This window comes from Lipophrys pholis (assembly GCF_963383615.2).
Source record: "Lipophrys pholis genome assembly, chromosome: 21".
Classification (NCBI taxonomy): domain Eukaryota; kingdom Metazoa; phylum Chordata; class Actinopteri; order Blenniiformes; family Blenniidae; genus Lipophrys; species Lipophrys pholis.
Window position 1 is genome coordinate 22,094,819 of NC_137649.1, and position 11,331 is coordinate 22,106,149.

Below are 11,331 nucleotides of genomic sequence, written 5' to 3' on the forward strand. Positions count from 1 at the left end.
AAAAGAAATATAATACAAACTGCTTAAGAGCTTCAGGACTCACAACCAGAGTATTTGGATATCAGGGAAACATTTTAAACTGTATTATTTGACTTTACAGAGTTCTATTAATGCTCATTTACCATCATATTTTATCGATCTCAGTCGATTACAAAATTGCAGCATCATGCGCTTGTAATTTGACACCAGCCTCACCCTCTGCCTTAAGCTTTTAAAACCCAACTTCGACATGCATGTGAACACCCAACAGTCACTTTTTGAGAAAAAAAAAGAATCGCATTTATTACAACTGTTCAAATATCAAAATGTGCAGCTGGTTTATGAGATGACTGCTTTGCTGTATGCTTTTTATGTCTTTAACCATTTCTGAATAAAATAAATCACAAAAAATGTTAGTAAATCACATTTTTAATACATAATTTAAAAAAATTTTAATCACTTTTTTTTATAAAATAAAAATATCAAAATAAATAATCAAAACGCATAAAAAAAAATGTCCCATACAAAGTAGATGGGAGAGGCACCTCATGGAGATCAAAGCCAGGATATCAAAGTGAGGAGATCACAGCAACGAGATCACAGCAAGGAGATCACAGCAAGGAGATAAAAGGAGATAAAAGATCCTCCATCTCTTCTTTCATCTATATCAGCATTACAGTTCAGCTTCATTCAACGTCAGCATTCACACTTGCGTGCACACCGTATAGTATTGACTTTCATTTGCAGATAAGGACACTTACCTTTTTGAGCTGCATTTACTTTATCTTTGTTTATCCACGAAAGAGTAATTTGTCGTCACAAATTACTGTTTGAATTCAGTTTAGAAAGTACACATTCTACTGTTTGTTTTCCCTCTGTTTTGTTGTTGTCGGGTTCGTGGTTTGAGAAATGGACCAGCGTTGCTATCCGAGAGGCAGAAGAGGATTTACCGGCGTCGCTAACCGTGCCGCTAGGCCACAGGTTCCTCCTGAGGTCATTGCGATGCGCCGCCATATTGACACACTCATTGACACTCTCCACCATCGTGACCAAAAAATCCAGAGTCTGACAAACACTCTGAAATCCACGCGGCAACAGTTTTTCCAAGTTGAAGAAGAATTGACGGCCAAAATCGTCACACTGGAGAAAGAATTGAAGATGAAGGAGGACGAGCAAAAAATTCCAGACATCTCACCGGAGGAGGAGCTCCAGCAGATGGATGTGGAGGCAGCGGGAGAAAAAAAGGTCGAGGCCCCCTCAGAGAGCGAGCAGCTTCACGAGAAGAACCAGAATCTTCAGCGAGAAGTGGGCCAGCTGGAGGAGCAGGCCAAAATCATCAAACTGGAGAAAGAATTGAAGATGAAGGAGGACGAGCAAAAAATTCCAGACATCTCACCGGAGGAGGAGCTTCAGCAGATGGATGTGGAGGCAGCAGGAGAAAAAAAGGTCGAGGCCCCCTCAGAGAGCGAGCAGCTTCACGAGAAGAACCAGAACCTTCAGCGAGAAGTGGGCCAGCTGGAGGAGCAGGCCAAAATCGTCAAACTGGAGAAAGAATTGAAGATGAAGGAGGACGAGCAAAAAATTCCAGACATCTCACCGGAGGAGGAGCTTCAGCAGATGGATGTGGAGGCAGCGGGAGAAAAAAAGGTCGAGGCCCCCTCAGAGAGCGAGCAGCTTCACGAGAAGAACCAGAACCTTCAGCGAGAAGTGGGCCAGCTGGAGGAGCAGGTCGCTCGCAGGGACTGGCTCATAAGAGAACTCTTGGAGAAAAATGAGAGCGTCTCTGTGTTGCTCCGCCTCACCTCCGAAGAGCTGTCCGACAAGAACAGCCAGGACATCCAGGAGGAAGAGGCCCGGAGGACGAAGACCAGGGCTCTGGAGGAGGAGCTCCAGCAGGAGGCGCAGGAGAGAAGGAGGCTGCAGGAGGAGAAACAGGCCCTGTTGGCAGACAAGATGACCCAGCAGGCTGAGAATGTCCATCTGAAGGAGGCCAACAGGGTCTTGGAGGAGGAAATACGCACCAAGAAGAAGAAAAAAGGCTTCTGGAGGTTGTTCACCAGGAACAAAGGCAACAAGAGTGCCTACTTTACTGGAAGAGGAGATTCTGGTGACTGAAGACTGTTTTTGTAGAGTTTTATAACAAGCATTGATATGTATATATTATCGTGTCTTGTTTGTGGAAAAAATAAAAATAAATAAAAATAAAAAAAAACCTCTTAACACCCTCTGTGATTGTTTTTCTTTTCAAAAAGGACTAAAAACAGTCCTGTTTGGCAGCTCATATTGACTTTTATTGCAGTTTTTTGTGCTGCAGCGCCCCCTAGGATAGCCAAAGCACCCCCACAGCACCTCAAAAAAATGTGGTTTATTTAGATTTTTTTTTATGTGTGAAGATTATAATTTGTTGCCTGGTTAATTAAGAAATACACCAATAAAATGTGTATTTATGTTTAGTTTTCTTCACTAAAACTCTGTAATGTGATTCAGCCAATCGCTGCAGCCCATGCGTACACCTTTGAAATTACAACTTCCTGTTCTTACGATGTGTGTGTTTGAGGCCCAAATGAAAACCTGCAGTGTGTTTTGCTTCCTGCTGCTGTTGAGGCTCCATCAGTGACATTCTGCGGTTAAAGTTTCCATTCAGTGGTGATAAAGCTCTACCATCCAAGCTGTGAGGTCGTGCCCCGCCTCAAGAGGGAAGTTTTGTTTAGGTAGGTCATGAGACAATTTCAAATTGTGAGAATATATGCAAGAAACCAACATGTGTGGTTGTATGACTTGTGAAAAACAGTGTGTACCTTTCATAGAGAAAGCTTATTGCTGTATAAGCTGTATAATGCGCGCCTGGCATGACGCGCACGGTGCGTAAAATGCACACCACACGCACTCGCCACAGGAAACATTGATGTGAACAAGTTTCCTTCGCTTGTCATGGTTGCAATGTTGCAGTTTGTCCAGCAGGGGTCTCTGTTTTCCCACAAATCACGTCAATTATTTTCAGAAGGTCAATAAATCCAAATTTCTCTTTTTTTTTTTTTTTTGCTTTAAACATAAACTAAAACTGTTCCATAATTTTTCAGCTGTTTTTTTGTTGTTGTTTTTTTTAAACTTTCAGAGGTTTGTATGAGTCTGTGTAAGTGAAGATTGTGTTTTTATTTGCGAGCTGCTGCTGAGTTGTGGCTTTTCAGGCGAGTCTGGACAATTAGTGAAGTCGAGCAGAAAGCGAGGAAGCTCAGTATGTGTGTGTTTCTTTCACCATTTTTACTTTCACGATCTCATGAGCAATAACTGCATGTCGGGTTTGTTTGCTTAGTTCTTTTTTATTATTCAGTGTGTGTCAACACTGAGCTCCTTTATTCACAGTGAACAACAACATGCTAAAACCACAAAGACATCCAGTGTTTGTTTTAAGGGAACTCAGCGTAATACACTTTTTCAAGAACACTCACAGTATCATTAAACCATTATTTAGCTTTTTGTACTTTTTATGTAGCCTACAGTATATTTTCTATACTTTCTGCCTCTTTAAAATCCCTTCTGAAGGAGCCCGAAGCATCAAGTGACTGGAATTTGACACCAGCATCATGACTTCCAGACGAGTGTGAGGCCTGAATTCTTACCCCTGAACATCAACAATATATACATGACAAAACATAAAACATACATGATCCCATTCATAACCATTGATTTCTTCATTGATCACTGTGATTCAGTTGGTCCATTTTTTTTTTTCATTCATCAACTAGTGCATCTTAACAGTCACGTTATCAATCAGAACAGCGACACCATTTCAAACCCGCCGAGTGTTTTATGGAGCGTTTTTAACACCCGTTGGATTTAAAAAAAGAACGAAATTAAAACATTTTAAATGTTTGAATGTTTCAGCACTAAAACATTTGTACAGAGTCTCATTCGTGTGGCACAGCGCACACCTTTCAATTTCCTTAAGATAACCAACACTCAGATTACTTGATTCATGACATGTTCTGCAGATTGTGCACAAATGCCGCAAAAGGACAATATGTCAGCTGCTTGAAATGATGTTGCCCTGCAGCTTTTTGGTGAATAAACCAGCAGTCGAGTCCTAAGAAAAGAAACATGGAAGAGTTTGTTTGAGTCACAGTGTAAACCTGATGAGGCACATATGTCCATCAAATCTTAACATAACAGTCTCAGCTGGATGAAATCAAATTATTAGAAGTTATTGCTTCGCTCAGCTGCGTTTAAAGCCTAGCGATGGTTTTTAACAGCTCATATCAAACCTTTAGCATAAACAGTGTTTCTCTTCAGGAAGACTTTTCTATAGGCCTCAAATGACTATTTTAGACACTAAACACTATTTCTTGGCCACAAAATTGTAATTTGTGGCCTCAAATTACCATTTTGTGACCTCAGATAATATTTTGCAGCCACAAACTTCTATTTTTTTTGTCCACAAAATCATAATTTGTTTCCACAATTCATTCCCTCAAATTGATATTTCGTGGACACAAATTCATATTTCATGACCTTAAATTAAACTTTTGTGGCCACAAATAACTATTTGAGGTTGAGAGTCCTTAAAAGCTTCTTCTCTACAAAAAAAAAATCATCTGACTAATTGGCAATTTAATCTGCCTGAAACAGGCGAATTGCTCCTTAAACTGATTTTGCATCCTTTTTTTTTTCCGCTCCCGTCCCTGTTCTTCTGTGATATGTTGCAGTCATGAGATGCAGTAAATATAGATTATTTATATCCTATAGTGAATAAAGTATGGGTTTTAAATAAAAATTTCATTTACTGCATTTACATTTTACACTTCTACACATAAACCTCTTGAAATCTGGGTTGTATTTACATTGTACACTGCATTCCGACTTTTTTGGGGGGAACTTGTAGCACTCAGTTAATTTAACGTGGTCTTTAATGTAAAGTGTGTACGACATCCCGTATTTCTTGTTCTACAAACGCCAAAGTGAACCGAGTGCAGACGATACAACAGCAAATGCTTCGTAATAAACTCTAGAGTTCAGGATTTCTGCTTGCTGGAGCTTTTCTCCTTCTTCTTACGACGCCTCCTGGTGGCGGCGGCGAAGCCGGTGGCCACCGCGACGCTGGCCTTGCAGACGTTGACCCTGTTCTCCAGCCGGGTCGTCACGGCCTGGAGCGCCTCCAGCTGCTCCAGAGAGTCGACCTGGAAGGTCTGCCCCTGTGGAGGGACGGCACAGTCGCTGCGCTACAAACGTCAACAGGTTTTTCTTACGTGACAGAACTTGGGAAAGTTTAAGTTTTCATTTTCTCGGTCTGTTACGTGCTACGTAATCAACCAGACGGCGAAGGATAGTGATGTCATAAGCTGAGGGGCAGAACTGAAATGATGTGTTTGTTGTTTTTAATGTTACTATAGACTCGGTGAGTTGGGATCTGGTCTCCCTCGAAGAGGCGGAGACGCTGAAAACGACGTAGTTTGCTTGTTGGGCCACAAGGGGGTGCTGTTGTTTGTATTTGTAATGAAACCACAGAGAATATTATGCTATAAACATTAAGAATTAAAGTGCGCAGACGTTCATGTGGACAGACGACCAAGTTGGATTGTCTTCAACACTGCCCCCACAGGTCATCGGTGGTATTACTCTGTTTTGCTGCACAGTAATATACATGGAAGCGTCAGCCCCATTTGCACACTTTCAAAAACAACGTTTTCAAATGAAAACAGAACATTATTGTTGCGCTACGCTATAAACACCAACAATGGCGACTACAAAGACATTGGTAACGACAGACGATCATGTTGGATTGTTACTACGGTGATAGTCAACTGTAAAACTACCGAGTCAGCAGGAGAATGTGGACTGGGGGCCATGACACTCTGGAGGAAAACATTCTTGTTACTGTCCATAATGAACATGTGCAGAAGAACTATTCACTATGGCGGCGGTGCACATGTGCAGTTGCAGGGTTCACGCCCGTCGGCATGGAGACGCGGCCCGAGCGTTTCCCGGGAGTTCGGTTTTCGCACGTTTACACAACGAAGGAGTCGGAGCGTTTTCAAAAAGTTCCACCTTGGGTATCTGTTCTCAATACGGGTAATGAAATGTAAACAGACACAGAGATTTATTAATTCCCAAACCTTTGCATGTATCAATACTAGTAATATTTCACAACGCATCAGGATCGTATTAATGAAGCCTTCCCGATGACGTCCCAGTAAAAGCAGGATGCTGCCTCCAGTTTGCCCCTTTCAGAATACCACCACTTCATTATTTGTCCATTCAGTGAGTGAGTTGATCGATTTGCTGACCTTTATTTCTTTGTAGCTCAGAAGCGACTGTCTGTTTTTTAGTGTTTATATCAGAGCTTTTTAAAGAGCTCTGAGACGGCGGAAAGCTTCAGTCGGAGCAAATCAGAGGGGCCTATCCATCTTGTTTTAAATATATGAAAGTAGCTCATGATAACAAGATAAGTGTTTTACATGTAGACTATATTAAAATCAATATTTAGCATTGAAAATACATAAAATATAAATATACTATATTTTAAGTAAAAAACATAGACTTCCATGAGAACAATTATGCTTTTTCTTGCCTGTAGATACCAACAGCTAAGGAATAAATATAATATAATTATTATTATAAATCTGTCACGTTAACTGAAATAAGGAGTAAAATTCAGTTGCATCTCTTTCTTTAATGTCCTACTGGTCTAAGACAGTGTCTCTATGGCCTCCACGTACTAAACAGTGTGTCTGTAGCTCTGAGTCAGACTCTGAGGAGGAGACGCTTCACTGACCTTCTTGGTTCCACTTTCCGGGCTCCAGCATGAGACTGTGTTTGACTTGCTTCAGCTCCCTCCTCAAGTTGCTGTATTTGGCTCGAACCTCTGAGATCCTCTGCTGCCGAAGCTCCAGGAACTTCAGCTTGGCACTGAAGCAGGCTGGGCCCTGGAAACACACACACACACACACAGATTTCACTGATTTTATTTTCATCCACGCCGCACCAAAATACTTTGGAGGAAGGCCGCAGGGTGGATATGTAACCCAGTATATCTTTGGAGTGTTTTAAGCAGCGTTAGAGGAGGTTTTTATTGATTGTGAGAATTTTGTATCCATGCACACATTCACACAGTTTTTCCTCATTTCTGTTGTCTTCTTTTTTTCCTTTTCACTGGTCACACTTGAGCTATACTGCTCAACACTGCCCCCACATGTCATCAGTGGTATTGCTGTCTTCAACATTGCCCCCACAGGTCATCGGTGGTATTACTGTTTGCTGCACAGTAACGTACCTGGAATCGTCTAACCCTAACCCTTTACTGCGGTCGTGTTGCGCACAGTAGCAGTGTTTCCGCCGTCTACACGGAGACGGTGCGGAGTGTTTTCTAAAAGTTGCGGTACGACAAAGGGGTCGGAGCATTTTCAAATAGTTGCGTTTCCAGTGGCCCCGAGCCCCGTTTTCCGAATAAACAGAATCCCGAAGCGCAAAACGAAAATTTAGAATTTTCACTTGAAGACCTGACAAAAACACCATAAGGCACAAACGTGAGTATAATAGACTCCGTTTATATGATAACGATTCATTGGAAACGCTTGATTGTGACGAGAAAAAGAAAAAAAAAAACACAACATGGGAGACGATTGAATCAAAAGGTCCAAATTTGAGGCACAACACAGAAAAGCTGCGGTGAGCCAGCTTATTGAATGCTGCACACCACAATAACAGAATCAGATCTTAAAAATGGTTTTTAAAAAAACTGATTTCATGAATATTGTGCATCGTCCGTCGTTTCAGCCGCATATTGTTAAACCTGCCTGATGTTCCATATTCATGATGGTAAACCCTAAATGTACACACAGCGCTCCAGTCCATCAGGACCAGTGTGTTGCCGCTCCGCCCCTCCGCCTACTGCCTGTTACACACTCACAATCTGCCCCATGTAGCCCCGCTTCATTCAGCCTGATAACAAAGACTTGGCTCTGTGCGGCAGACAGTCGTTCAGCCCGAATCGCTGGTCTGCGCAGGCGAGTACAACGCCGGGACGTTTCGAGGTTGAATGAAGAGCAGCACATCCCTTGCTGCCTCGCCCTCCCACACATTAACACCGTGCGAGGGCCGAGACAACACCTCTGGGGACTGAAGCAACACAGAGCTGCAAGCAACATAAGCACATTTATTCTCTCGTTATAGTAACCAGAAGGTTATTAACTGTGAATAAGTCCAATACTCGCATGTTAAATGTAACAGAAATTAAGAATAAAAATAAAAGCTTGAAGAATGCATGGCCCTCCCTTTTTGTGTTATAATCATAATTATATATATATTTTTTTAACAAACAAACTGTTAAAATTATAATTATTAAGTGATTTCGTTTTCCCCTTTTAAAGTATTTTAGCATGATTTTGCTTCTACTTGTTGTCTTTGTTCCTTGCAGCAGTGGCATTGACCCAGTTTTCCCCATGTGGTCATTAAAATTGAATCAAAGTCGCCCTGCCTCCACCGGGCTGAGGTTGGAGGGGTGGGGGGATCCCCCGGGGCCGGGCCCCTCGCCATCAGGGCGTTACGTCATCGCAGGCACCACACAGGCGGTGCTCAAGTACGTTTGTACTGTAATATGTATGGATTTATTCTACATGTTGCTCAGTGTTGGTTTATTAAGCAAGAAATAACCTCTTAATTATATAATCACACACACACACACACACACACACACACACACACACACACATACATACGAAAGCCTGGTGGCTGGGTCTGAGTCCCGGGTGGTGGGTGGGGAGGTGTGGTGGTTGGGGGGATTGGGGGAGGGGGAAGACTTCAGTCTGTCTCTGTCTTTTAATTCACCCCCCAAGCAAATTTTCTTTCAACCGTACAGCAGATCGATGTGAGCTACAGTAGTGCTGCACCAATACCTCTTTCTTAGAGTACAAGTACTTTTAGCTGCTGTATATCCAAATATTCATCCCAGTGTATATGTTGCTATATTGTAATGCACTGTTACCTTCGCCAACGAAAGTTGGCCTTGGAGGTTGTGTTTTCATCAGCGTGTATTCATCTCTTTGTTTATTGGTTTGTATGTATGTATTTTACCAACTTTTTGCAAAAACTACTCACCCGAATTCCATCAAATTTTCAGTGATGATCTGTCATCATCCAATGACCAATCGCTTAGATTTTGGGACGCTAACGACTAATCGTTTCCGAAGAAACCCCAAAACACTGCAAAAAACAATGTCCCATACAAAGCAGATGAGAGAGGCACCTCATGGAGGAGATCGGAGGAGATCAGCGTCTGTTGCCATGGAGACGCTCCCTGCTCAGTGTTTCACACAGTGATGCAGCTACCTGACAGGCTCGTTAGCGTGGATATGAGCTAATGGCTAACGTGCTAACGATGCTAACTCGTTTCCACAAACTGTGCGTGGCGTTGGCGAAGGTCTGCGCTCTACCGAGTGAAGCTCTAGTTTCATAATGCTTTGTATCACACCACAGTATCATGTCTACAGCTATTATTCATATTGTCTTGTACTGGGTCACATCGCTTTACATCATAAGATATTATATCATCATGTATCATATCAAACAATTTCTGAATCAAAGTTCTATTATATTTTCATTCTATGTCCTTCAGTCAGTCAGAACAGTTCTATATTTTCATTATACAAGTTTGATGCTGTGACGTAGAGTTTTCGTTTTTTGTTTATCAATTCATTTCAGGCATGTGACATTCAAACATTTTGTGCAATCACACACATAACCAATGTCACTATAGATACACACGTATCCAAAAATGTGATGATAATAAATGATTAAATTATAGCTTATGAAAATATATAATCCATGTTTAAGTAGACCCACTCATACTTATCAACATCCATACACACAACACACACACCACACACACATGCCTGAAAAGAGCAGGAAGAAGTAAAAACTCTACAGTGTATATCCGTTGTATTAAATAAGAGGAATGCTTGTTCAAACTGAGACGTTTGAGAAAGTCTGTTGCCGCTGTTGGGTGAAAGAGGAGGTGGATGAAGGTGTGTCATGGCCTCTTAACCGCTCAAACGGAATCAAAAGAAACCCAGCACCTGTTTGCCAGCACCTGCTCTTTCCTGCATCCTCTGCACATTGTCGATCTCATAGACCTTGATCTCGTAGGCCTCCGGGATCCCCTTGTGCGTCCAGCGGGACCGCAGACCGCCGGACGAGCGCCTCGGCGACGTGGGCGTCCCGCAGGGCGGACGGCGGTGGTGAGAACCTACAGCGGAAGGAGGTGTGCAGTGAAATGAAGTGAAATATGAGGGGCAGATTTACACGACAACGTTTTCAAGTGAAAACGTTGTCGTGTCTTTTCTCCTTTTTATTTGGCATCAGGGTCAGCAGCACAAATACGTTGACGTGACACTTGCATGGGGCCTCGTGGACCTGTGAGTAATCCAGTATTTATGAGGAACTACATTAGCGTGTGTGATAAGCGAAGGCTCGTGTCCCCGTGTGGCCTCAAGCACCGTCTGCCTCAAGCACCGTCTGCAAGACCGGGGAAGCCTGTGCTGTCTTATTATTCAAGTCTAAGATCAGAAACATAAACTCTTTGCATCATTTTATGTGATATATAATGTGTTTCTTACTTTTTACAACCACTGCTTTAATTTTTCAGAGGAATTTGAATCCTTCATCGTGTTTTTTTAAGCAGCTTTTCCATACAAACCTTTTGAATTCTAGATATTTGGGTTCTGTTAGTGTGCATGTGCGTCTCTCTAACCTACTGTGTCACCCAGACATTGTTTGTCTGCATTTCTGTGTCCATTAGGAAGCGCCGTGGCTGCGGGTTCATATATTAATGATGGTGCTTCCTACACAATTAGGCTTTTATTGGCGATAAGGAAAGTAGGTCTGGCTGAATTCTACAGATGTGTGCCATCTCTAATTAACGTCACATTAATATGTTATGTGGTCAGACTGCAAGGCACAAATACTGTGATGGAAGTGTGCTTCATGTGAAGGAAGTGTTATAAACTGACAGTAGTGGATTTTTATTTTTAAAAAGAACCGATTCTTGGGGGTAGTTTGGCAGACGAAAACAATAAACAGCTGTAAAATTGTTTGTGATAGTTAGTTAGTTAGTTCCTTAGTCAGTCAGTCAGTCAGTCAGTCAGTTAGTTAGTCTGTTGGTTAATTAGTTAGGTAGTTAGTCAGTTATTCGGTTGGTTAGTCATTCAGTCAGTCAGTTAGTCGGTTGGTTGGTTAGTCATTTAGTCAGTCAGTTAGTCAATCAGTCAGTCAGTCGGTTTGTTAGTCAGTCGGTTCGTTAGTCAGGCAGTCACTTAGTTAGTTGCTTCTTTTGTCATGCTTCCTCTCCTTGAGTTCATTTCA

General features: G+C 42.1%; 1 protein-coding gene across 1 annotated transcript in view; it reads right to left on the bottom strand.

Moving 5' to 3' along the window:
* Positions 1-3,311: 3,311 nt before the first annotated feature.
* kif26bb (kinesin family member 26Bb) overlaps positions 3,312-11,331 on the bottom strand; it is a gene marked incomplete at its 5' end in the record, with an annotated part of 29,783 nt that continues 21,763 nt past the window's right edge. Inside the window, 3 exons of the mRNA XM_080490330.1 lie at positions 3,312-5,168; positions 6,749-6,899; positions 10,047-10,216. Of these exons, the coding sequence (XP_080346456.1) occupies positions 5,026-5,168; positions 6,749-6,899; positions 10,047-10,216 (464 nt within the window). The 3' untranslated portion in view covers positions 3,312-5,025. The remainder of the gene's footprint in view (positions 5,169-6,748; positions 6,900-10,046; positions 10,217-11,331) is intronic.